General features: G+C 46.0%; 1 protein-coding gene and 1 pseudogene across 1 annotated transcript; one reads left to right on the forward strand and one right to left on the reverse strand.

Annotated features, from left to right (window-relative positions):
* The first annotated feature begins 250 nt into the window (after positions 1–250).
* Positions 251–417, forward strand: LOC145335770 (U2 spliceosomal RNA; annotated as a pseudogene).
* Positions 418–1817: 1400 nt separating this feature from the next.
* Positions 1818–18922, reverse strand: LOC145335761 (zinc-binding protein A33-like). Its single transcript, XM_080181486.1, has 7 exons — positions 18452–18922; positions 18268–18363; positions 17941–18174; positions 17668–17757; positions 17371–17393; positions 16136–16251; positions 1818–2368 (listed from the first exon to the last, which is right to left on the reverse strand). Exons 1-7 carry the CDS (start codon positions 18920–18922, stop codon positions 1818–1820), a joined length of 1581 nt encoding a protein of 526 aa, XP_080037612.1.
* Between the last annotated feature and the right edge of the window lie 8820 nt (positions 18923–27742).

Below are 27742 nucleotides of genomic sequence, written 5' to 3' on the forward strand. Positions count from 1 at the left end.
CATTGACTCTTCCCCCTGCCTCAGAAAAGCAGCCAGCATAATTGAAGACCCCAAGCGGACGAGCACACTTGCTCCCAGAGCAGGAGATTCAGGTTCGAATCCTGGTCAGGCTGCTTTTCAGCAGTAACGTTCGGACGGCATGAAAGAAACTCTGTGACCCCTCTCAGGTGGACCCACCCCACCCCCTCCTTCTGCTGCTCTTTCCATGCTTAATAGAGGCATCATCTGTGAGTAAAACACTTTCTTTGGCATCGCTTATCGGCCTTTTGGCGAAGATCAAGTGCAGTATTTGTTCTTATCAGTTTAATATCTGATACGTCCCGTATCTGGGAACCATATATTAAATTGATTTTTGGAGCAGGGAGATGGAATAGGGGCTTCCTCCGTTCACTCCACATATCGACCGGTAACTTCAAAAACAGCTCTTCCACCTTTATCTGTCGGGAAAAAAGATACAACAATCTGAGATCACAACCAACCGACTCAAGAACAGCTTCTTCCCTGACGCCATCAAACATTTGAATGGGACTTACCTTGCATTAAGTTGAGCTTTCTCCACACCCTCGATCTGATGTAACATGACATTCTGCACTCCGCTCCTTTTCTGTGAACGGTATGCGTTTTGTGGAAAGTGCGCAAGAAAGAATACTTTTTACTGGATGCTAATACATGTGACAATAACGAACCAAATCAATTCAAAAACTCACTGCCGATCTGCCGAGTTCCGCCCCCGAATCCCGTCTGAGTGACAGGGCAGCCAACCAATCCGTTCGGGGATCTGTAGAAACCCGTCCACAAGCTCTGACTGACAGCGGTATTCACCAATTACAGTCCAGGAAACCAGGAGACAGCTGTTTCCCGCACAGAGGGACAAGAGATGCAGCCAATCATCTCCAATTTCCGCAAACACCTCGCCCTTCAGATGACTGAAAGGCACTTCAGGCACTCCACCTCCCCAATTGGCAGAGCTCCCGACCCCGTGACTCTGAATGACAGCAGGAAGGGAAAATCGGCATCCGGGATAACAGGAATCCCGCCTTTCTCAGTCTGAGTGACAGCAGCGCTGACCAATCGGCCTCCACATGCCGCAGATCGGCTCCTGAAGTCACTCTGACCAATCGGCTTCCCCACTGCTCGGAAACCCGCCCCGTAATCTGAATGAAAGACACAACAACCAGTCGTCTTACGGAACACTTGAAATCCCGCCTCTCTCACCATGACTGACAGGTAGATTGACCAATCGCCCTTCAGATTCCCCAAAGATCGGTGTTCTGGCTCAGAATGATAGGATCGCGAACCAATCGCCTTCTAAGCTTCATGAACCCCGCCTCCCTCAGTCTCAGTGACCGGGCCAATTCCGATGCCAAGATCACCCGCTTCTTCTCTGATTGACAGTTATAGCAACCAATCGACAGTCCCTCCCCGAACCGCCCCCTCAATGTAAATGACAGCAACACTGACCCATCGGCTTGTCCAGTCACCGGGAACCCGCCTCCCTCGCTCAGAGTGACAGGAGCTCCGACCAATCGACTTCTCCATTCCCCGGAACCCCGCCTCCCTCACTCAGTGACAGACACAAACAACATGTTGAGTTTCTGCTTCTTGGATTTAATGATGAACTGTGGAATCTTTGAGAAAAAATGTTTCGATTCCAGCGGTTCACAGATTGTTTTGTTTGAAGAATCATTTTACAAATGTAATCATGAAGCCCCCAGTGTAAATTATAATTCTATATAATAACCACAATATGAACATGTTCCATCAGTTTACAGCTGGCAGGAGGCAGGGAGACGGTGTGAAATTATGGGATGGATCTGTTAGAGACCTTTAATCCCGCAGATTGTCAGCGGCGCCGAGTTTTTCCCGTCGATATTCAATCCCGGGCTGAAGATGGGAAAGATTCTCTCAGTGAAAGTGTGGGTGAAAGTGTGGAGATGGGACATGTTGTCCGCATTGTAAAATGACACCTGTCCACCCTCATAGTCCAGGAAAACCCCGATCTTCCGGGGATTCACACTCGGGGTGAGGGGGGTCTCTGAGGGGGAGGTGAAGGCAAAATAACCTCTTCCTGGTCTCAGCCTCACAATCCAGAATCCGGACTCAGGTCTCAGGGAGATTCCCCCTTTCCTCTTCACAGACTCTCGGGCCACCCCCAGACTCCACCATGTCTTCTCCCCAACCTCCACCTCCCAGTAATGTCTCCCTGATGTGAATCCCTCTGATCCCAGGACACAGCCCCAGGGATTAAACCTCTCCGGGGTGTCAGGGAGCGGCTGCTGTTTGTCTCCGAGTCTCACACTGGTCCGCTCCTCAGACAGGATGAGCCGGGGATTCGCTGTGTTCGGATCCAGAGTCAGAGAGGCTGGAGCTGGGGGAAAGTTAAAATAACGCAGTCAGTCATTTAGAGAGAGCGGGTGGGGAGGAGAGAGAGTGTGAGGAGTGAGGAAGAGAGGAGAGAGGTTTGTGAAGGGGAGGGGAGAATGAGGGGGAGGAGAGAGTGGAAGCAGGAATGGCATGGTAACATGGAGCCGGAGGGAGGGGAGAGGAGGGGGAATAGACCACAAAGGAGAGGCAGGGAAGAGGGGAGAGAAGATAGTGAGTGACAGAGAGATAGGGAGGGGGGATGAGAAGATAGGTGGAGGGGTGCAGTTGGGAAGAGAGAAAAGAGGCAGGAATGAGAGGGACTGGAGGGAGCCGGAGTGCAAAGAGGGAGATTGAGAGTGGGATGTGGGAGATTCAGAGTGGGATGTTTTGAGCGTGGAAGCAGGAGAGAGAACGGCAGAGCAGATGACAGGGATTGGGATGGTGGGTGAGAAAGAAAGGGCAGAGTAGAGAGAGCATCTGGAAGGCAGGTAGTGTGGGAGGAAGAAATAAACAGACCCTTCCATGTAAAGACAGGATGGGAAATAAAGCAGGAGGGGCATGGAAGAATGTGAGAGAGAGGGAAAGGGGAGAGAGTCTGAAGAGAAGAGAGTGAGGGGGAGAAGTATACCAGAATGATGAGGGAAGGGGATAGGAGGTGAGGTGGAGAGAGATTATGTGTCGATGGGGGAGAATAGGAAGGTGCTGAGAGAGAGTGGGTGAGGAGCAGGGTCAGGGAGCAGGAGGGACAAATGAGTGGCTGGCAGAGAGATGGGATGGTTGTGGGAAATGGGAGAGAGATTGCGGGACAGATTGATTTCCAAGTTAATTAGTGTCACAAGTAGGCTTACATTAACACTGTAATGAAGTTAGTGTGAAAATTCCCTAGTCACCACACTTCGGTGCCTGTTCGGGTACACTGAGGGAGAATTTAGCATCACGAACCAGCATGTCTTTCGACCTGTGGAAGGAAACCCACACAGATGTGAGGGAGAATGTGTAGATTCTGCACAGACGTGACCCAAACCAGGAATCGAAAGCGGCTCCCTGGCTCTGTGGGGCAGCGATGCGAACCACTGAGCCACCATGCCACACAAAGTAGGAAGAAGAGACGAATTAAAGAGGGAGAGACAAAGGAAGAATGGGAGGTGAGTGAGAGAGGGAAAAGGGGAGGGAGAGAATGTAGGTGGAAAGAAGTTAGTGGGGAGAAGTGGGGAGTATGTGAGCAGAGGAGTGCATAAGTGACAGGGAGTGGAAGGAGAGAGAGATAGCAGGGTTGGGGAAGGAGAATTTGAGGGAGGGAAGACAGGCTGTGAGAAGGAGAGTGGGGGGGTGGGGGTGACGGTCAAGGTTGAGGAGAGAGGGAGAGGGGACAGAGGTAGAGGAGAGAAAGCTGGAGACAGCGGGTGGGAGGTGATATCTCTGTGAAACATTGTGTAAGTGTCACTATACAGATTGTTCACAATCCGAGTCTGTAAGATATCACACAAAACCTCAATTCCAAGAACAAAAGAATTCGGAACAGGAGTAGGCCATTTGGCCCCTCGAGCCTGCTCTGAACAAGATCATGACTGATCTGATTGAATATTGTCAGTGATCTGGCCTCCACTGCTCACTGAGGTCGAGAATTCCAACACAAATGACCCTCTGATAGAAAACAAAATCTCATTTCTGTATTAAATGTGAGATTGCTAATTTTCAAAACGTGCATTATACAAGACGCCATCACCAGGGAAACATCCACTCAGCATCAATCCTGTCGAGTCCCCTCAGTGTCTTCTATGTTTCAATAAGATCACCTCTCATTCTGCTAAACTCCAATGGATATAGGCCAAATCTGCTCAGGCTTTCATGATAATATAACTGCCTTCATCCCAGGAATCAGTCTCTAATTCAATGGTCATTTCTTATATTATGTATATTAATAATTTGCATAAGGGAAGTGAATGTACTACTGCTAAATTTGAGATGACACAAAAATAGGTGGGAAGGCAAGTGCTGAGGATGACAGGGTCTACAGAGGGATAAAAAAAATTAGGTGTGTGGGTGAAAGCTTGGCAGATGAAAAATAATGCAGGAAAATGTGAAGTTATGCAGATTTGTGGGAAGAATAAAGGAGCTGGATATTATTTAAATAGAGAAAGACTGCAGAAAGCTGCAGCACAGAGGGATTTGGGGTCCTTGAGCATAAATCACAAAAAAGCTGGCATGCAAACTCAGCAAGTGTTAGGGAAGACAAATGGAATATTGACCTTAATTGAACTAGAACTGTACAAGTGACTAGTTCGACGACACCTGGAATACTGTTTTCATCCCCTGAACTCAGAAAGACGTGCCAACATTAAAAGCAGTCCAGAGAAAGTTAATTTGATTGATTCCAAATATGGTGGGATATTTTTAACAATCAAGGCGAAGTAGATTGGACCTGTACTCATTGGAGTTAAGAAGAATGAGAGGTGACCTTATTGATACATACAGGATTCTCAGGGGGCTTGACAGCTTGGATGCTGATAGTTTGTTTCCCCTTGTGGGAGAGTCCACGACCAAAGGACATATTCTCAGGGCAAAGGCTTATCCATTTAAGACAGGAATGAGGAGGAATTTCTTCTCTCAGAGGTAGTGAATTCTTGGAACTCTTCACTGCAGAGAGGTGTAAAGACTGGAACATATCTTTGGGGCTGAGAGGGACAGATTTTTAATCAGTAATGGAATCAGGGTTATGGAAATAAGGTGGGAAAATGGAGTTGGAGGATTATCACATCAGACCAGTCCTGATCTCATTGAATGGCAGAGCAGACTCAATGAGCCAAATGGCCTACCTTTGTCTTATGATCTCATGATCTTACGGAAGGAGATCAAAATATTGCACATTACTCCAAATGCAGCCTCACTAAGTCCCTGTATGCTTGCAGGCACAATTTTTTAAATTTGATTGTCCTTCCAATAAACACTAACATTCCATTGATATTCCTAATTACTTCCTGTAAATGCAGACTAAGGTTTTGTGATTTTTACACCAGGACATCCAGATCCCTCTCTACACTAAAGTTCTGAGTTTCTCAGCGCGATATCAGAACAGACACCAAATTTGTCACAATATTGGATGAGGTTCCATATTTGGTTACTTTAAGAATAGGAACAATCAACGTTTTTTTTGGTGCACAGAGCAACTTTGAAATCCCAGTTACTGAAGAAGGGTATAAAGCCATGAGATTCAATAATTTGAAAGAAATACAATAATTTTTGAGACAGCGTCAGGTTGGCAATGCTGCCTCACAGCTCCAGAGACATGAGTTCAATTCCAACCGTGGGTCACTGTCTGTGTTGAGGTTTGCACGTTCTCCCTGTGTCTGCATGGGTTTCCTCCGGGTGCTCCCGTTTCCTCCCCACATCAATGATGTGTGGATTAGGTGGATTGGCAATGTTAAATTGCCCCTTTAATTTTTGTGTGTGAGTGTGTGCCCTGTGATGGATTGGTGTCTTAACTCCCTTTGCCTGTCTGCATTGTCTCTGACTCGCCAGGACCCTGAATTAGAGTAAGTGGGAAAGTGAGGAATAATTTTTTCTATTAAAGAGTCAACAAAGCAAACAGTAATACTATATATCTTATACATGAATAATGAACAAGGTAAGCATGAATTAAAAGGAAATCCTAATTACTCACTAAGAGGATAAAGCCATAAGATTCCATAATTTGAAAGAAACACAACGCACAGTGGTGCATTGGTCAGCTGCTACCTCACAGCTCCAGGCACTGGTCTCACACACACCTCAAACCTCATGTTAGATGACACGACCAAGGCAGAACACACAGACTTTCTCAAAAATCTGTCCAAATGTCAATGATCACCATTCATTAAAAGCCTTCCATAAATAATGGAGGATCACGTGACTGGCATTAATGAGGAACAACAAGATGCGTTTATGCTTATAAGAATAGCAGAAATAGAGAAATGAATGAGATTTGAAGTAGATAAATTTCCCCAAACTTGGTGGTCTCTATCTCAGATGCTGAAAGTAGTGACTGTCAAGAAAGTTGATGCATTGGTGGTTATCTTTCAAAATTCTACAGACCCTGCAATTGTTCCTGCAGATTGGAAGGTGCAAATGTAACTCCGATGTTTAAGAAAGAAGGGAGAGAGAACATGGAGAATGAAAAACTTGTTAGCCTGACATTAGTCCGAAGGAAAATGCTAGGATCTGTAACAAATGATGTAATAACTGAACACTGAGAAAATAATGGTGAACTTGGGCACAGTCGGGATTTCGGAAAAAGGATCAGTTTAACAAACAGCATAGGAACAGGCCCTTCGGCCTTCCAATTCTGCACCGACCATGCTGCCCAACTTAACTAAAACCCTCTACCCTTTTGGGGACCATATCCCTCTGTTCCCTCCAATTCATGTACTTGTCAAGACGCCCCTTAAAAGTCACTACGGTATCCGCTTCCACTACCTTCCCCGGCAACCCAGTTCCAGGCACCCACTCTCTGAGTAAAAAATTTGCCCAGATCAATTTCCATCTGCCATCTCTCTGCCCAAGTCTCCAACTGCTGATCCCCTGATGGTCCTCATCGCTATCCACAAATCCACCAACCTTTTCGTCATCCGCAATCTTACTAATCCATCCAGTTACATTTTCCTTCAAATCATTTATATATATTACAAACAGCAAAGATCCCAGTACTGATCCCTAAGGATCACCACTTGTCACAGCCCTCCATTCAGAAACTCAGCCTTTCATTCCTACGCTCTGTCTTCTTTGACTTTATCCACTTTGCTAGTTCACCTCTGATCCCATGCAACTTTAGCTTCTGCACCAGTCAGTCATGAGGGACCTTGTCAAAGGCCTTACTGAAGTCCATGTAGACAACATCCACTGCCCTACTCTCATCAGTCATCTTTGTCACTTCCTCGAAAAACTCGATCAAGTTCGTAAGACACGACCTCCCCTTCGCAAAACCATGTTGGCTCTCACTAATACGTCCACTTATTTCCAAGTGGGAATATATCCTGTCTCGAAGAATCCTCTCCAATAATTTCCCGACTACTGAAGTGAGGCTCATCGGATTGGAGTTACCTGGATTATTCTTGCTACCCTTCTTAAACGTAGGAACAACATTAGGTATTCTCCAATCCTCTGGGACCTTCTCTGTAGCTAGTGAGGATGCAAAGATTTCACTCAAGGCCCCAGCAATTTCCTCCCTTGCCTCTCTCAGTATTCTGGGCTATATCCCATCAGGCCCTGGGCTATGGAAGGCATTAAATATGACGAGAGGTTGGAGAAGCTTGTTTTGTTCTCACTGGAACGATGGAGGTTGAGGGGAGAATTGATAGATTATGAGGGGCATAGACAGAGTCGATATTCAGAAGCTTTCTCCCAAGGTGGAAGAGTCAATTACTAGTGAGCATAAGTTAAAGTTGCGAGGGACAAGGTTTATAGGAGATGTACGAGGTAAGTTTTTTTACACAGAGGGTGATAGGTGTCTGGGACTCTCTGCCGAGAGAGGTGGAAGGAGATACGATTGTGGCTTTTAAGGGGAGTCTTGACAAATACATGAATAGGGTGGGAATGGAGGGATATGGTTCCCAGAAGGGCAGGAGGTTTTAGTTCAGTTGGACAGCATGGTCGATGCAGGCTTGGAGGGCCAATCAGCGTGTTCCTGTGCTGTCACTTTCTTTGTTCTTTGATATGTTGACCTTCATCGTGAGAGGATTTGAGTATTGGAATGGGGACGTTTTGCTGCAATTATATTGCACATTGGTGAGGCCACACCTGGACTACTGTGTGCAGTTTTGACCTCCTCATCTGAGGAAGGATGTCCTTGCTATAGAGGGAATACAGCAAAGGTTTACCAGGCTGATTTCTGGGGTGGCAGGTCTGTCACATGAGGAGAGATTAAGTCGGTTAGGATTATCGTCACTGCAGTTTAGAAGGGTGAAAAGGGGATCTCATAGAAACTTTAAATTCCTAACAGAGTTAGACAGGATAGATTCGTAAAGAATGTTCCAAATTGTGGAGGAGTCTGGAACGAGGGGTCATAGTTTGAGGATAAGGGGTAAACCTTTTAGAACTGAGGTGAGGAGAAATTTCTTCACCCAGAGGATGGTGAATCTGTGGAATTCACAATAACTGACTGTAGTTGAGGCCAAAATGTTGTGTGATTTCAAAAAGAAATTAGATATAGTTCTTGGGGCTAATGGATCAAGAGATATGGGGAGAAGGGGGGATCAGGATATTGAATTTGATGATCCGCCATGATCAAATTAAAAAGCAGAGCATGTTTGAAGGGCCAAATGGCCTACTCCTGCTTCTAGATTCTATGTTAACTAGAGAACTATCTGGAGTGGCAGTTATCTGTCAACCACCTGAAATCAATTCGTTCATGAGTGTTAATCAGTGCAAAGTCTGACAACACCAGGTTTTAGTCCAACCGATTTATTTGATAATAGACTCACAAGCTTTCGAGGCTTCCCTCCGCCGGCATACCCACATCATGTTAATCAGTGCAGCAGGAAGTAAAACTAGCAAGCGACTCAGCAGACGGTCTATAAATAAGACACATCTTTCAAAATGCATGGCCAGTAATAGGTGCATGAGACAGGTGACTGTGCTGGACTGGGATGGAGACTGAGTGAGGGGCGAATCAGGTTCATGCGGGAATGAAATGCACAGGGGAAAGAAATGTGGTTATCATTGGAATTATTCTAAGTTAATTCGGTGAGTAATTTAATTAAATTTAAGTAGATAACATGAGGAACAATGCAAGACAGGTGTTCTGTTGCAGTTGAGGAATGTGTGATTTTGGATGTCCAGGTAATCCATGACTAACACATCTACAGAAAGTGTAAGCAGCTGGAGGACTTCCAGATCAGAATGAGTGAGTTAGAGGCTGAACTGCAGACACTGCACAATGAAAGGGAATGGGAGAAATCCCTGGATAATTTGATCTGGAATATGGTCACACCTCTTAGAATAGGGTCATCTGTTTTGGTCAGCAGTGAGTGACAGGAAGATGTGATTGAGAGTAAGATAAGGAAAGGGACTGAGCAGACAGTAATGGAGGAACCTCAGACTTTGCAGTTGTTGAAAAGATTTGAGGTGCTTATAATCTGTGTGGATGAAAGGAAAGGCTGAAAAATAAGTGAGCAGTCTAACCATGGCACTATGATACAGGAAGCCTACCAAGTTGGGGATAACAAACAGGAATGTGGTGGCAGTAGCGGACAATATAGTGTGGGACACAGGTACTGATCTCTTCAGCAAAAGCGAGAGCCCAGACAACTCAGTTGCTTGATCGTACCAGAGTTCTGAGCTGGAGAGGAATTTTCACTGTAAGTGGGAGGATCCAGTTGGCGTGGACTATTTAGGCACCAAAGACATAGAAAGGACAAGCAAAGAAGATTGTCCTGGTCCACTCCTCTAATGGTCAATCAATGTGATATTGTGGGCTGGGACACTGAGGTTGGAGGGAAGTGGTCACACAAGCAGGGGTATTTGGGATGTCTGTAAAGGGCATAGTCACCATGAGAGGCTCGGTACAAATTAAGGAGCAGAACCTCAAAGGTAATAATCCCTGGATCATTACCTGAGCTACATGTAAACTGGCAGAGGGAAAATGAGAGGCAAAAATGAATGTTCAAAGGCTGGTGTCTGGATCATGGGCATTGGCACCAGTATTGGGGATAGTGGGTTGTTTTGATTTGATTTATTACTGTCACATTTATGCTGTGAAAAATATGGTTTCTTGCAGGCTGTACAGATGAAAAGTACTATTCATAGAGTACATATGAGAGAAGGAAAGTATACGATGCCGAATATAGTGTTACAGTTACAGATGGGGTGAAGAGAAAGCCAGCTTAATATATGATAACACCAATCAAAAGTCTGATGGCAGCAAGGAAGAAGCTGTTCTTGAGTTGGTTTGTACGTATTCTGAGACTTTTGTATCTTTTTCCCGACAGATACAAGAAGTTGGAAGAGAATATGCCCAGGATGCACGGGTTACTTGATTATGCTGGCTGCTTTCCCTGAGGCAGCGGGAAGTGTAGACGGAGTCAATGGATGGGGGGCTGGTTTGCATGATGGATTAGGCTACACTTTGTAGTTTGTTGCGGTCTTGGTCAAAGCAGGAGCCATATCAATGCTTTCTATGGTGCATCTGTAAAAGTTGGTGAGAGTCATGGTGGTCATGCTAAACTTCCTAAGCCTCTTGAGAAAGTACAGGCACTGTTGATCTTTCTTAACTGTCGTATTGGCATGGAGGGATCAGGACAGACTATTAGTGATCTGAACACCTTGAAATCTGAAGCTCTCGACCATTTCCTCTTCCTCCCTGTTTTTGTAGACACGAGCATGCCCTCCAATACATTTCCTGAAGTTGATGACTCTCGTTCATTTTATGACACTGCAGGAGATTGTCGTCACACCATATTGCCAGATTCTCTATCTCTTTCCTGTAGCCCATCTCATCATTGTTTGAGATTTGACCCACTACGGTTGTATCATCAGCAAATTTGAATATTGGGCTGGAGGGGAATTTGGCCACATGGTCATAGGTGTTTGAGGAGTATCGTCAGGGACTGAGGAAATAGCCTTGTGGAGCACTGGAGTTGAGGATGATCACAGAGGAGATGTTGTTACCTGTCCTTACTGATTGCGGTCTGTAGAAAAGAAATCTAGGATCCAGTTGCAAAGGGAGGAGCCAAGCCATCGGCCAGGGAATTTCAAGATGAGTTTTGTAGGAATAATGGTGTTGAAGGCTGAGCTGTAGTCAATAAATAGGAGTCTGACACAGGTGTCCTTGTTAACTAGGTGATCCAGGTTTGAGTGTCGGGTCGGGGAAATGGCGTCTGCTGTGGACCTTTTGCGGTGATAGGCCAACTGTTGTGGATCCAGTCAATCTGGGAGGCTGGAATTGATTCGTGCCATGACTAACCTTTCAAAACATTTCATATGGTGGATATTAGAACCACCGGACGGTAGTCAAGTTAAAGTTTATTTATTTGTCACAAGTAAGGCTTGCATGAACACTGCAATGAAGTTACTGTGAAATTCCCCTAGTCACCACAGTCTGGCCCCTGTTCCAGTCAATGCACCTCACCAGCATGTCTTTCAGAATGTGGGAGGAAACCGGAGCACCAGGAGGAAACCCAAGCTAGCACAGGGAGAACGTGCAAACTACACACAGACAGTGACCCAAGCTGGGAATCGAACCCAAGACCCTGTTAACCACTGTGCTATCTTGCCACCTCCCCCACCCCATGCTGCCTCATTGTTGGGACGGTCTACACCTGAACTGCTAGAATGAGTGTTCCAGGAAATTGCATAACACGGGAAGTAAAAAGGCCTTCAAACTAAACTCAGAGGGTAAGCTACCTTGAATATATGTGGCAAATCCAGGGGGAGATTCAAGTAAAGAAACCATCAAAATAATATGGGAAATGGGGATCAGAGAATAACAGGAATGGACAAACAGATAAAACCTACGAATACACCAAGAGTCAAGACTAATTAGTACAAAGATAATAAAAAGATGAAACTAAAAGCTCTGTATCTGAATGCACACAACATTCATAATAAAGTTAACAAATTGATAACACATATTGAAGTAAATGAACATGATCTGATTACAGAGACATTGATGCAGGAGGAAAGCATAACATTTACTAACATTCAAGAAGAATAGAAAGCTTGGTAAAAGTGGAGTGGGAGCACTGTTTATCAAGGGCCTCATCGGTGCAATAGCTGGAGATGATCCTCGTACAGGAGATCTGGATATAAAATCGGTTTGGAGATGAGGAACAGGAGGGGAAAGAAGTCAATAGTGGGAGTTGTCGACAATCCTTGCAACAGTAGCCACAATGTGGGTCACAGATAAAGAGACAGTAATAATCATGGGTGATTTTCATCCAAATATAAACCAGAAAAATCAGGCTGTCGTTGCCTGGATGGGGAGTTCACAGAATTCTTTCGAGGACGTTTCTCATAGCGGAACATTCTGGAATTAACCAGAGAGTAGGTTATATTAGACTTGTCTTTATGTAATGTGACAGGAATAATTAGTGAATTCTGAGTGAAGGCAGTACTTGGTCGCCGCAACTACAATATGATTGAATTTGAAATCCAGTTTGAAAGAGAAAAGAGAGGGTCTAAGTTCGGTATTTTAAACTTAAATAGGGGCAACTATCTGGTCATGAAAGCTAAGCTAGTTGCAGTGAACTGGGTCCCCAGGCTTGGGGATATATCGACACAGAAGCAAAGGCAGATATTTAAGACGATATTTCAGAATATTCAGAATAAATATATTCCTACTGTAAAGAAAGTCCCCAGTGGGAGGACCCACCATCTGTGGCTCACTGAAGAAGTTAAGGAAAGGCTCAAATTCATGGAAAAACATATAACTGAGCAAAGATGAATGGTAGGACAGATGACTGATGAGAATGTAAAAAATGGCAGAGATCAAACCCCCACAATAATGTAGCAGCAGCAAAATAGGTATCCAGTGTTCCCACACTAAACATAAGGAGAAGTCACATTGTCTGTACAAACTGGAGACATTTGATATAACTGGAGACTCAATACAATCTTGATCTTCCATTGGATGGTGATGCCCCACCCAGAGGAACAACCTATACAATTAATCCCTGGTCTTAAAGGGACCACTGGAAACCCTAATAGAAATGAAAGGAGTTACTTGCTCTGTTTCCCTTCTAATATTTATACCGGAAACGACAACATCAAAACAGAAGACTTCATCATCATCACAATGCTGTTCCTGTGATCTTGCTTGGACATTGGTTTTCTCATTTTCTACATTCAAACACTGACTGTTCCTCAAAATAATTCCACTGGTTCTAAAGTGTTAAGGCTCACACTGCAGGAATGAAGGGAGCTTTTGATGATTTCTCTGTGACCAGGAGGTGAGTTATTTTTCTTACTCCTGCTTGCTGGAGGTAAAGGAAAGTGTTAAATTAAAAGCGGATGTGGTTAGATTAGCTAAGAGTAGTGGGCGAGAAGAGGATTGGGAGAGGTTTAAATGTCAACAAAGAATGACAAAGAAGTTGATAAAGAAGGGTAGGATAAACTCTAAAGCTGGGCTAGTGCTTAATAAAAAAAAGGTTAGTAAGAGTTTTTATAAATATATAAAAAGGAAGAGGCTGACTAGGGTGAACGTTGGACCCTTAGAGGATGAGAGGGGGGACTTAGTGGTAGGGGATGGGGAAATGGCTGAGGCCTTGAATAACTTTTTTGTTTCGGTCTTCACGGAGGAGGACGTGAATAATTTGCCGGGTGTTAGCGATGGAAAGATGGTAGGAGTGGAGGGCCTGAATGTTATTATTGTTACTAGAGAGGCAGTGCTCGACAGACTGGAGGGACTGATTGTGGACAAGTCCCCAGGACCGGATGGAATGCACCCAAGGGTTCTGAAAGAAATGACGGAGGTGATAGTGGATGCCTTGGTGATTATTTTCCAAATGTCGCTGGATTCCGGGGAAGTGCCGGAAGATTGGAAAACGGCTAATGTTACGCCGTTGTTTCAGAAGGGTGGCAGGCAAAAGGCAGGGAATTATAGGCCGGTTAGTTTAACGTCTGTTGTAGGCAAAATGTTAGAATTCGTGATCAAGGAGAAAATAGCGAGGCATCTTGAGGGGAATTGCTTGATAGAGCAGCTGCAGCACAGTTACATTAAGGGGAAGTCGTGTCTGACGAATTTATTGGAGTTCTATGAGGATGTGTCTAGGGCGGTGGATAGAGGAGAGCTGGTGGATGTGGTGTTTCTTGATTTTCAGAAGGCGTTTGACAAAGAACGTCACAAGAGGTTATTACAGAAGGTCAGGGGGCATGGAGTTGGGGGTAGGGTGTTAGCATGGATAGAGGATTGGCTGTCAAATAGGAGGCAGAGAGTGGGGGTCAATGGGTGCTATTCGGATTGGTGGTTGGTGACGAGTGGAGTGCCCCAGGGGTCGGTGCTGGGGCCTCAGCTATTTACCATTTATACAGATGATCTGGAGGAGGGAACCGAGTGTATGGTGTCGAAATTTGCTGATGACACCAAGATTGGTGGAACGGCAAATTGCGTGGAGGGTGTGGAGAGTCTGCAGAAGGATCTAGATAGGCTGGGCGAATGGGCCAGGAACTGGCAAATGGAATTTCATGTTGGCAAGTGTGAAGTTGTTCACTTTGGTAGGAATAATGGTAGGAAGGACTATTACTTACATGGCGAAAAACTGCAGCATGAGACGTTGCAGAGGGACCTCGGGGTCCTTGTGCATGAGTCGCAAAAACCCAGCCTGCAGGTGCAGCAGGTGGTCAGGAAGGCGAATGGGATGCTGGCCTTCATAGCGAGGGGGACTGAATATAAAAGTAGGGAGGTCTTGCTGCAACAGTACAGGGCACTGGTGAGGCCGCAGCTGGAATACTGTGTGCAGTTTTGGTCGCCGCACTTACGCAAGGATATTTTGGCCTTGGAGGGAGTGCAGAGGAGGTTTACTAGGCTGATACCGGAGTTGAGGGGGTTGAACTATGAGGAGAGGCTGAATAAACTAGACTTGTACTCGTTAGAGTTGAGAAGAATGAGGGGAGATCTCATTGAGACATATAAGATGATGAATGGGATGGATAGGATAGAGGTGGAGAGGCTCTTCCCACTCAGGAAGGACAGTAGGACTAGAGGGCACAGCCTCAAGATAAAGGGGGGGTGGTTCAGAATGGAGTTGAGGAGGAACTTCTTCACTCAAAGGGTGGTGAATCTCTGGAATTCTCTGCCCGTTGAAGTGGTGGAGGCTGCCTCGCTAAATATATTTAAGACGTGGGTTGATAGGTTTTTGATAGGCAAGGGGATTAAGGGTTATGGGGACAGGGCGGGAATGTGGAACTGAGACACGACAGATCAGCCATGATCTTCTTGAATGGCGGGGCAGGCTCGAAGGGCTAGCTGGCCTCCTCCTGCTCCTATTTCTTATGTTCTAATGTCTTTCTCTCTCACTCCTGCTGTGTATTCATGAGAATTTCTTGTCCCCTGTTCCCTCCTCAGGAACGACAGGACATTTTCCCACACTGCAAACCCGCAGGAAACTGGACTGAGATTTTGTTCTGAAGATCAGCCCTCAGAATGGATTGGGCCTCTGATCAAATTCATCGAGTGAGCAATGGGTTCACTGGTTTACTACCTCAATGGAGTCACTCAAAAACTCAACCTCACTCAATCCAAACTGCCCTGTCATCCTCCCTATTCTAGATGTAAAGCTTTGATCTAGACTCTGTGACTGTGTGAAACCTGTGGACGTTTATAACCACCCTTTTATTCCAGATCTTGAACATTTCAATAAGATCACCACATTCCCTCCCTTATCCACTGCAGACTCGCACTTTCTGCATCCATCCTCTTGATTCAGGTGTCGAATTCCACCAAACAGATTATCTGCTGTTTAACACGTGCTCTCTAATGTCTGTGTGTCTTCCTGATAAATGATGATAAAAAAATGTTTCCCACAATGACAGACGAGACCAGTCCAGTCTCCTGGAGCAATTCCATTTCACATCCTGAGATTGGTGCTCTATTCCTCTGGTTATACAGATCCCTTCACTGCTTTGACACACAGTGCTGATGGCTTCAGACACTTCCCCAGAGGAACCTCAGAAAGAGAAATATGAGAATGGGGAGTCTGCAGGCATTAACAACTGGAAATGTGAGTATTTAAGCTGATCTTTGGAGCCCATTCAATATATTTACAACTGGATTGATAAGCAGGACAATTAATATGAGACTTACCGGGGTTAATGAAGTTTATCATTTGTCTCCATGCTCTGTACTGTAAAAGGTCTTTGTACTTTCTGATAGGCAGGGCGGCAGCAGATACTGAGAGTTTGATATACTCGTCACTAATTCTGTAAATGGTAAAAATGATGCTATGAATTTGTATTTGTTCGAAGAATTTGGAACTTATTTAAATGGTCAAGTTTACAGCATTTTTGATGACAGGGAAAATGTACAAAGTGAAATGTTAATCTTGTTTCTCTAAATGAGAAAGAAATGACTTTTAATTTCAAGGGTAGAGAATGGAAACGGCTATGTCCTGAAAAAGGTTCAAAACCTGGTAACAGACATCACAGACTGCAGGAAATGATAAATATTTAGCCTGTCCACTTGCAGTATGATAAACAAAGTTTGTAGAACAAAGACAAAGACTGAAAACATGCCAAAGCTGAATATCCAATTCTGCAATCCCTGGGCTCACAACCTCCCAGAATGCTGCTCTTCTCTACTCCCGACACCTTGAACATCTCTGATTTCAGTCACTCCCCCATTGGGAGCTGGACCTTCAGCTGCCGAGGTCCTGAGCTCTGGAATTCTCTCCCTGATCCTCTCTATCTTTCTTTCTTTTTGCTTCCTTGAAGACGCTCTCTGAAATCTACCTCTATCATCCAAATTAATATGTCCTTGTTTGGCTCTGTGTCAATTTACTTTATAATGGTCCTGTGAAACTCCTTACAGTGTTAATTTGCAATAAAAGTTCTATATGAATACAAGTTCTGTGTTGTTAAGGACGCAGAGCCAATTTTTATTTCGTATAAACTTAGAATCCATTCTCCCTTTCACCTGAGACTTTCTCGGGTTGGTCAGGCTCCATGCAGGGACATGGGTGTCCCACTCCTGAGAAACATGGACCCTGCGGTTCTCTTACGGTCAGTGGGAAGGTCACAGACACTAACAGCCAACATCGGGCAAGTGATCACTTCCGGCCTGGTTGTATTATTTACACTTCCCTGTTATTTATTACAATATCGTTGAACAGTTATGTAAAATCAATGTAATGAGGTGAGTTATCATAAAGTTCTCGTCAGTGTGTATACGCGGAGCTTATCATTTCCTGCAATGTGTGATGTCTTGGTAACTAATGACCGAAAATCTAAAGTTGTGACAACAACCAATAAATAAATACAAAATAACACTTCACTGAGTTTATTTTACCGAACTGCAGAGTTTCAGTAAAGAACATCTCCTACCTTCTCTTCCGACAAGCTTCCTCCTGAAAGAAATGAATCAGGAACAGTGAGGATGACAGTAACAGATTTCAGGAGCAGTTCGACAGGCTGGTGAACTGAGCAGACTCAGAGCAGATGAGATTTCACACGGAAATGTAAAGTGATGCATTTTGGAAGGAAGATTGTGGAGAGTCAAATAAACTGGAATTGAACATCAGTCCTGCTCACAGACACAGTGACTCACACACCGTCCCAGACACACCCACACACTCACAACATGGAACTGGAACCGGATTACAATGGGAGTTCCAGGGATACATTGAACTCGGGAAACATGGAAATAATCACAAAGCAAGTGTGAAAATCAAGAAAACTCATTCTCAGGAGGTTACAGGAATTCCCGGGAATCTGCAGATAGTGTGGGAGCCATTAGATCCGAGACAACAGGAAAACGGTTCAGGAAGGGACACACAATTCTGTTCAATTCACTTAGTATTTTTCAGTAAATTCCATATTAATTTCACCATTACCATCAGTTATTTAGTGACTGTCTGAAGTTTCCCTGAACTGAGCCGCAATACATTCCCTCACCTTCAGAAATATCAGCTGGTCTTTTTGCTCCATCTGTTTCTGCAACTTTGAGAATCTCTCCTCAATAGAATTTAAATTCTCCTGAATCTCTCGAAGGTTTCTCTCCATAGGTTTTCGAATCCTCTCCTCTTCTTCCCTGAGATCTCTGAGTAATCGCTGCTCTTTCTCAGTGAGAATCTGGCGCATTTTGGTGAACTCGGATGTGATGTGGGTCTGCAGAATGCTCGACTGTTCCTACCCAATGGAATGTGAAACATAATTAATGTCCCGTGATAAAGGGAACAAAACTAACCGAGATCCCAGAAAATCAGCACAGGGAGACCTTACCCTAACTTCAGAAATCTTTCCTTTCTGTTTCTCTTCCATTTCTAGAATCGCCGATTTCTTCTCTGTGAGAGAATCTAAGGAAGATTTGAGCTGATCCTGGGATTGGGAGAGAAAATCACAGAATGAAAGTGCTGGATGTTGAAAATGTGATAAAACTATCAGGTAAATAATATTTCCCTTTTACCTTGTAGATTTCAACAGCTTCTTTAATGGGCAGGCAGCGGTGCTCTCTGTGATCCCGCGAATCTCTACAAATCAGACAGAGCAATTTCTTGTCAGTTTCACAAAACAGCTTCAGTTCTTCCTGGTGTTCCTCACAGTGAAGTTTACTTTCCTTCTCTTTCGGATTCAGCTTTAATTGTCGAGCTTTCTCGGCCAGATTCGCTAAGGCCCGATTTACCCTGAGGTTTCTTTCCGGAAACTCCTCTCTACATTCCGGGCAGGAGTTTATCTCCTTCTTTTCCCAACACTGGGTGATACAGGAGCGGCAGAAGTTGTGGTCACATTCCAGTATTACCGGATCTGTGAAGAAATCGAGACAAATGGGACAAATTGTCTCCTCGGTCAAACTCTGGATCTGTTGTCTGGAAGCCATGCTCACACTCAGCACTTCCTGATTCAAACCGCTTTCAGTTTCGGAGTTACTGCCGCACATCCTCAGTTCAGGTATTTACTGATAAAGTTCACTGCAGCACTCAGGGAATTATTATTACCGAGTGGGCCATGTCCTCGCCACTTTCACACTGGAGATAACAACTGGCGCAGTCTCAAGGATAACGGAGGGAAATCATTGAACTCAGTCGGGGGCAGGTTGGGCTCCCGGGGATGTTGACAGTGGAAAGAGAGAGAGAGAGATGCAGAGACAGAATGGGGAGAAGGGGTGGAGTTGGGAGGGATCGAGATTCCATTACATTTCTCTTCAGTCTGAACCCTGTGCCGATTAAAACCGCTCTGGTGAAACTCGGTGTGAGATCTGGATCCAGAAATTGAATTGTGTTCATGACTGCAGCCGCTCACATTGAAACATCAAGTACTGTAAATGTCAAGGAGACATTTTACACAGCAGGTATCGGGAAAATATTTAAAGGGTTCCACCTGTGAAGTTTGGTTTGTTTTCTAGAAAGAGAAACTTGCGGTTTTATAAATGTTTATGAATCCCCCCCAGGGACTCCGACCCAGAGAAACATCAACTGATGACGGAGCGAAAACAGAAAATGCTGGAAAATCTCAGCAGGTCTGACAGCATCTGTGGAGAGAGAACAGAGCTAACGTTTCGTGTCTGGATGTCTCTTCGTCAGATTCCAACATCCGCAGTAATTTGCTTTTAGGTGATAAGGGAACATTTGAAGTGGAATCTCCCCTCCAATATTGGGCGGAGTTTCTTCACACAGAGTGGGGAGAATGTGGAACTCGCTGTCACATGGAGTGGTTGAGGGAGAGAGAGTTGATACATTGACAGTTCTGCTCTCCCAGTCCCTGATAAAGTGGAAGCACATCACAGGGTGTGGGGGCAGGACTGTGGGACATGGGAAATGGGAGAGGGTAAAACGACATCCTATTGGGATTGAATCTGAAGAGTTTCCCCCAACACTCGCACTATTCCAGCAAGAAAAAACACAGGCTGTGAAGTTTTCCGATGGATCAGATTCATTAACAGGCATTTTTGTGAAGTTGGGAAAATGGCAGGTAGAGGTAGAGAGATCAGTGTGGGTTGGAAATCAATGTCTTGTTTTATTGCAGAGATATTGTCTGTGATTATGGTGTAAAATGTTTCATATATCTGACAGTGTTGAGCATTGGGTATTATTGTTACTGCCTGGGCGTTAATCAGCTCCTGTGTGGAGAACAGGAAAGACAATCTGTCCTGGGGACATGGACTCCCCTTACACAGCCCAGAGGAATTTACTGACATTCATTTCAACACATGGAAAATCTGGGAAGCTTGTGTCATTGGCGACAATCCTCCCGCTGGATGGAATTCTCCTCGATTTTGGGAAATTCTCTCACCCATCATCAGCACTGCGGGTAGTTCTGTTTTCATCGTTAAAATCTGACCGGAGACAATCAGGAGTCAAATCATGCAGCAATTTTATACGTTAAAGTGTCGGAAAATGTGAATTCTCTCTGGGGATAGATATTCGGACCATTGTAACTTTCCAGGGTGACAAGGTGCGGAGCCCAGTGGCATTTTCTGACTGTCATTTCCGGCCAAAAAAATCTGGGAAGTTTCTGTCAGTTGTGTCAATCTCTCTACTTGACGGCTGCTCCTGTTCTTGTGAGCAATTCATTGCGGGTGCAGCCAGTTTCTGGGATGGGTTGAGACTCTGTGTGAACTCAAGTCTTTCATTGTTACAAAGCGCACCGCTGCCACCTGCTGACGGAATCACAGTGCTGCAGGGAAGCATTCCCCATTAAAAACGGCCCAAGAAATGGGGACTGTCTCTGAAGGTTCACAGATTCAAAGGACCAGTTAACCTCTTTCTGTGTTGTATCAGACTGGCATTGTTATTTATTCAGAACCTTGGATCTGATCAAATCCAAATTAACAAATCCCATTCAGTAAATCCCATTGTTTGATGAGATGTTCCCTGACTATTAGTGACAAAGATTATCAGGAGAATGTCACATTAATATTCACAATTCTGTGAGAAGGATTTACGCAGTAAAATTCTGCAATAACTGAATACATGCTGCTATATTTAGTTGGTTTAGAAACCCGCAATGAACATATTTAAGTATAAATTGTTGTGCTGATAGCGGGAGTAAACAACAGTAATCGTGGAGCACAAGTCTTTGGAGAACTCAGGAACTGAACAGGATCGCTGCAGGCCTGGTATCAAGACCCTGCCTTGTGTAAGTCAACTCCAATCTGCTGCACTCCCGGTTTGTCTGTTCATCTGATGAATATCGCAATGGGATTCATTCTGCCGGACGAAATGTTGGACACTGAGCTCTCCAAGGATTTCATTCAGACACCCCAGAGGATCACAGAGTCGCTCAACGCAATAAAATCAACTATGACCTCGATATGTTCCATCTAAGGTTCGTTCTGATATAATTATTATTCCTCATTCACTGAGATCACTGTTAACTGATTAACTATTTCTAAAAGGACATCGACAAGTCTCTCTTTCCAACAGCCGCTTATACACAGTTCTGGTAATGCAGTGTTCGTTGTTCCTGACAGGAATTAGGAATATTCCCATTCTGTCCTTTCCAGCCTTTCAGCCTCAGCATTGAATTCAGGAACTTCAGATTCTAACCACCGTTACCATTCTGCTGTAACCATTAACACTGCTCTGGAACCACCTTATGCTTCTTCACCAGTCCCATTCCCCATTCTCTTATACTTTGCACCGTTACACTTTCAGACATTTAACCTCTCCTGTCTTCCGCCATTTCATAGAGCTTTCCCCGTTGTTACTCTCCGTCCTTTTCCCTGACACTGTTCTTGCTGAGAAATTGTTTACTCTGTAAAATAGGAATGTTAGTAAGGTGTTGTTCATTTCCAGCCATTTCCCTCTGGCGCTCAGCACAAAGCCTAAGTACTCAGGCTCAGAACCTCCCGGCAATTCCTTCACCTCCGATCCCAGGTGGCTGTATTTGTGCCGTTTTAAGTCCCGCACAACTCAGTGCCTTGTATTCGTCTTCGTACCGCACTGTGACACCCACCACTGTAACTCTCTGATCGACCGTGCGTGTTGTGTCAGGTTTCCATAAGGAGCCGTCCTTGGCCACTAGTCTTGGCTCCTTGTAAGATGTTGAGCAGTACTTCCTGACATCTCGGTGTAGTTGTTGGAATCCCTTGCTGTGGTGTTTAATTTTTGCGTTCTTTACAAACGGGCAACAACCGAAATGTGGGCGATGGTTTTGTTTGCTGCCTCGCATCACTGATATGATTTGATACCGTTTGATATCTCCCCCTTGTTAGGGATGAACTTGTGGGATACAGCTTACTTCAAAAAAGTAAGTTGTTCATGAGACGAGATGGTTTCATTTGGAATGCTGTATTTATTTATCTGTCTGAGGTTTATTTGGGTGTTTCAGTTTGAAGGATGCTTGCGATTTCCTTATTGGTGTACCGGCATCCTGCAAATGTCGGCTCGAGTTCCCTCAGGAGTGTAACTTGCTCCGGGGTTCACTTACAGGCACAGATCCCCGGCTTAGAATTGACCTGAAGAGCTTCTAGGCGCTTCTGGTTGCGCAAAGCGACATGTATCTGCCTGTCGTGCTGGCTCAGCCCAGACCTGGTGGTGAAGCTGAGCTCGCACTCGCTGCTTTGGTATTCCCCGACTGTTACAGGTTACCTTTCTCCGCTACACTGAGGGCAGTGCCAGGCAATGGATTGATAGTCTCCTGTTTTACCGCAGAGCCAACACCTGGTTCTGATGTTTATAACCTGGGGCACTTTGGTCATGTGGATGTCGGAGAAGCCGATCGTGCGGAGGAGGGTGTTACAGGAGCCGCAGAACAACCCCATCAATGGGGGTAATGGGTGATCACCTCTCTGACTGTTGCTGGGTCATAATTCGGCTCGACAGTGACCCCTTCCATGAAGGTGGTCGTCTCGGATGTTTCTCCATTTGTGTCAATTGCCGCTCCATTGGCCGGAGTTCCCCTTCCCTTCTTGGAAACGCGATATTTCTTCTAAAAGGAGATTTGTGTTGTTACAAAGTTCGCATTTTCCGGTGGATGGGCCGTCCACTCTTCGATAACAGTGTCGACCGCCACTGGGTTGGCTGCCTCTCCTGCTCTGGGACCCGAACTCAGCTGCCAACAGGGCTGGTAGCAATGGGGGGGGGTCTCAAGATCTCCTCTTGGGTTGGAGTTACGGAAGATCTTGTTACTCGCTCCGGAGAGCTGGAACATGTGTGGCGGTGACATTGACATTTTGCACATTGCGCTGCTACAGACGCCACTGCGGGGAAAGTTGTTTATCCGGGACGGATCCCAGCCGCTCTGAACCATCAACAACGGGATTCCCATTCCTTGATACCATCTTGAGACTCAGCCTCTGATCCACGCAGATCGCGGCCGTCTCGTACTTTTCCCTAGTCGTTGAGTCCCTCAGTAGCGGATTACTGAGTTTACCAGCGGAAGCCAACGGGGAGGAGCGACTGTCGCTGTGGTCGCTAAAAACAGGAGAAAACTCCACAGAGACAGCTCGCCAGAATTCATTCTCCAGGGAAACCCGCCCAAGAGAGCCAGAGTTACTCCCGCCTGGGTTCGCGGGTTGTCTGGAACTCCAGCCAATATCGCAATGGGATTCCCTCTGCCGGGCAAAATGATGTGAGGGTCAACTCACTCTGCAAACTTCCTTGGACTCAACAGAGCGCCTCAGAGACAGCACTAAAAAAATCAATCACAAGCCTCGTGTTTCCCACCTAAAATATTTCTTTATATTTTAAATCGTTGACTCGGGTCACTGTTAACTCCTGACTTTCGGTCTATTACAAAGGAATTGGAATTTCAGAGCAAAGAATTCTCACTGTAAATAGACAGAAGCGCGGTGGCACAGTGGTTAGCATTGCTGCCTCACAGCGCCAGGGATCCGGGTTCAATTCCAGCCTCGGGTAACTGCCTGTGTGGAGTTTGCACGTTCTCGTGTCTGCGTAGGAATGCTCCAGTTTCCTCCCAAAGTCCAGCCGTAAGCGGGTTAGGTTGATTGGCCATGCTAAATGGCCCCTTAGTGTGTGATTAACAGGGTAAATACTTGGATAGGGCCTGCGTGGAATTGTTGCTGGCGAATGCTCGATGGGCCGAATAGCCTCTTTCTGCAGTGCAGGGATTCTGTGATTCTATTCAATGATCCTATAAAGGGTCTTGGTGAGTCGGCAGCTGTTATTAAGATGTGGAGATGCCGGCGTTGGACTGGGGTGGACACAGTAAGAAATCTCAGAACACCGGGTTAAACTCAAACTTATTTGGAATCACGAGCTTTCGGAGCGCTGCTCCTTCACCTGTTGGACTGTAACCTGGTGTTGTGGGACTTCTTACTGAGAAATAAGAGTTCCGGCATCCGTCTAATACTTGTGAACAGAACGGAACAAGTTAGTCGGTTTCCTGACTTTCCTCTATTCCGGTGGCGGTTCTGTTATGTTACGAGATGTGGGGATTATTCTAACTGGCGTCCTTTCCCAATCCTTACCCCATTCCGTTATTCCTTCCGGCCTTGTCTGTGACTCTGTTGTTGGATAATTTTCTGTCGGTCAATAACACAGTTTTCACCTTGAATGACAGTGAAATTAATGGATCATCTCCCTGTCTGTTTCAGTGTTTTCTGAATGTTGTCTGTATTTGTGATGGGGACACGGGTTTGGGTGTGCGTGAGGTGTGAAGTGTGTCTGATTATGTATCCAGTTCCCGCAACAAATCTTTGCGTTCAAATCACCTCCCTTGGCCTCGCTGCTCCCTATCTTTGTAAACTCCTCCAGCCCGATAACTTATTAAGATCTCTGACCTGCTCCAATTCTGCCTCTTGTAAACCTTGATTCCCTTTGCTCCAACATTGGTGGCTGTGTCTTCAGCTGCCCCGGCCCTAAGGCCGCGGTTCCACTAAAACCTCCCGACCTCTCTCCCCTCTTTTAAGATACTCTTTGAATATTGAGATTGACGCCGTTTTTCGATAACTGGTAAATAGGTTTGTCTCTGTGGCTCAAATCAACTTTTGACAATTACTTTAATAATTATTTTGTGGGCAGCATCAGGACTGTATTTAATTGAACCCTGGTTAATCCACTGTAACCATGCCTTACACGTCAGACTGGGGATAATCTGATGATTTTTCCTGTGTTTTGAGCAGGAATGATATGAACAGAGGAATAACCAGATAAAGAGCGCAATGTAACGTTGCATTGTGTTTGTCAATCAGTGTGTGTGACGTGTGAATGGAGCTGGTGAATCAGTGACACTCAGGATCACAGAATGTGGTTGGAAAGCTGAATCAGCTGAATTTGGGACGTTGTCTCTTTCTAAACCCGGGGCTCCGCGTTCTTTCCCTGGCTCCCCTCCCCAACACGCGCTTCCCATCACGTGATGCCGTGCTGAGCCAAGCCCCTCCCCCTGCCCCCGCTGACGCTGTCTGATCTTCCAATCAGAGCCGCGCCTCTTCCCGCGCTCTGACCTTGGGCGGGAGGTCAGAGCGCGGCTGCTCCTCGCGCTCTGGGCGGAGCTTTTCCTCCCGCGCGCCCGCTTTCCCCCCTCAGCCGCCCAGAGCCGCATCATGGGCGCTCATTCAACTCCTCCTTTCATATGAGGCCAAAACTTTCTCAAGGGATGTCTAGTTTCACTCAATTCCGTGGCCTCCTGAGAGTTTGCAAAGAGGCTGCCGTGAGATGCGGAGCCCAGTGCGCCTGAGGAAGCCGAACTGAACATCTCCCCCAGCCAGAGCAAAGAGCTGAATTCCAGAGGTGGAGTGAGAGTGACTGCCCTGAACATCATGGCAGCATTTCACCCAGTGTGGCATCAAGGAGCCCCAGCGAATACTTTTTACTGGATGCTAATACATGTGACAATAATGAACCAAATTAAGGGTTATGGGGAGAAGGCGGGAAAGTGGAACTAAGCCACGTCAGATCAGCCATGATCTTATTGAATGGCGGGGCAGGCTCGAGGGGCTAGATGGCCTACTCCTGCTCCTATTTCTTATGTTCTTATGATATGCCGAGTTCCGCCCCCGAATACCATCTGATTGACAGGACATCTAACCAATCCGCTTCGGGGATCTGTAGAAACCCGCCCGAAACCCTCTGACTGACAGCGGTCTTCACTAATTACAGTTCAGAAAACCAGGAGACAGCTATTTCCCGCACAGAGGGACGAGAGATGCAGCCAATCACCTCCAATTTCCGCAAACCCCTCTTCCTTCAGATGAGTGACAGGCGCTCCGGTCACTCCACCTCCCCAATTGGCAGAGGTCCCGACCCCGTGAGTCTCAATGACAGCGGGTAGGGCGATTCGGCTTCCGGGATAACAGGAATCCCGCCTTTCTCAGTCTGAGTGACGGCAGCGCTGAGCAGTCGGCCTCCACATGCCGCAGATCGGCTCCCTGAAGTCACTCTGACCAATCGGCTTCCCCACTGCTCGGAAACCCGCCCGGTAATCGGAAGACACAACAACCACTCGTCTTATGGAACACTTGAAATCCCGCCTCTCTCACGATGACTGACAGTCAGGTTGACCAATCGCCCCTCAGATTCCCCAAAAATAGGTCTCCTGGTTCAGAATGATAGGATCGAGAACCAATCGCCTTCTAAGCTTCATGAACCCCGCTTCCCTCAGTCTCAGTGACCAGGCCAATTCCGATGCCAAGATCACCCGCTTCTTCTCTGATTGACAGTTATAGCGACCAATCGACAGTCCCTCCCTGAACCGCCCCCTCAATGTAAATGACAGCCACACTGACCCATCGGCTTGTCTAGTCCCAGGAACCCCGCCTCCCTCACTCAGAGTGACAGGAGCACCGACCAGTCGGCTTCTGTATTCCCCGGAATCCCGCCTCCTTCACTCAGAGTGACAGGAGCTCCGGCCAGTCGGCTTCTCCATTCCCCGGAATCCCGCCTCCTTCACTCAGTGACAGACACAAACAACATGTTGAGTTTCTGCTTCTTGGATTGGATGATGAACTGTGGAATCTTTGAGAAAAACTGTTTCTATTCCAGCGGTTCTCAGATTGCTTTGTTTGAAGAATCATTTTACAAATGTAATCATGGAGCCCCCCAGTGTAAATTATAATTCTATATAATAACCACAATACGAACCGGTTCCATCAGTTTACAGATGGCAGGAGGCAGGGAGACGGTGTGAAATTATGGGATGGATCTGTTATCGACCTTTAATCCCGCAGATTGTCAGCGGCTCCGAGTTTTTCCCGTCGATATTCCATCTCGGACTGAAGATGGGAAAGATTCTCTCACTGAAAGTGTGGGTGGAAGTGTGGAGATGGGACATGTTGTCCGCACTGTAAAAGGACACCTGTCCACCCTGATAGTCCAGAAAAACTCCGATCTTCCAGGAATTCACATTCGAGGTGGTGGTGGTGGTGGTGGTCGGGGGGCGGGGGGTGGAGGAGGGCGGTGGTGGTGGTGGTCGCGGGGGGGTGGCGCTTGTGAGGGGGAGGTGAGGACAAAATAGCGTCTTCCATACTCCAGTCCCACAGCCCAGAATCCGGACTCAGGGCTCAGGTCTATTCCTCCTTTCCTGTTCATAGACTCCCGGACCACTCCCACAATCCACCTCCTTCACCCCCACCTCCACCTCCCAGTAATGTCTCCCTAATGTGAATCTCTCTGATCCCAGGACATATTCCGAGGGTTCAAATCTTTCCAGGTTGTCTCCGAGTCTCACACTGGTCCAGTCCTCAGTCAGGATGAGCCAGGGCTTCGCTGTGTTCGGATCCAGAGTGAGAAAGGCTGGAGCTGGAGGAATTTTAAAATAACAGACTTAGTGATTTAGAGAAAGGGTGTGGGGAGAGGAG

The sequence above is a fragment of the Carcharhinus amblyrhynchos genome, unplaced genomic scaffold, assembly GCF_965287045.1.
Source record: "Carcharhinus amblyrhynchos unplaced genomic scaffold, sCarAmb.v2.hapA scaffold_40, whole genome shotgun sequence".
In the NCBI taxonomy this organism is placed as follows: domain Eukaryota; kingdom Metazoa; phylum Chordata; class Chondrichthyes; order Carcharhiniformes; family Carcharhinidae; genus Carcharhinus; species Carcharhinus amblyrhynchos.

What these genes read in the sequence shown, in the direction of transcription:
- LOC145335761 (XM_080181486.1), bottom strand. Translation starts at nt 18,922, where the DNA reads ATGTGCGGCAGTAACTCCGAAACTGAAAGCGGTTTGAATCAGGAAGTG. An exon ending in AAGCTGTTGAAATCTACAAG is followed by an intron (nt 18,364 to 18,451) that starts GTAAAAGGGAAA and finishes TCCCAATCCCAG; the next exon opens with GATCAGCTCAAATCTTCCTT. An exon ending in GAAGCTTGTCGGAAGAGAAG is followed by an intron (nt 16,252 to 17,370) that starts GTAGGAGATGTT and finishes TACCATTTACAG; the next exon opens with AATTAGTGACGAGTATATCA.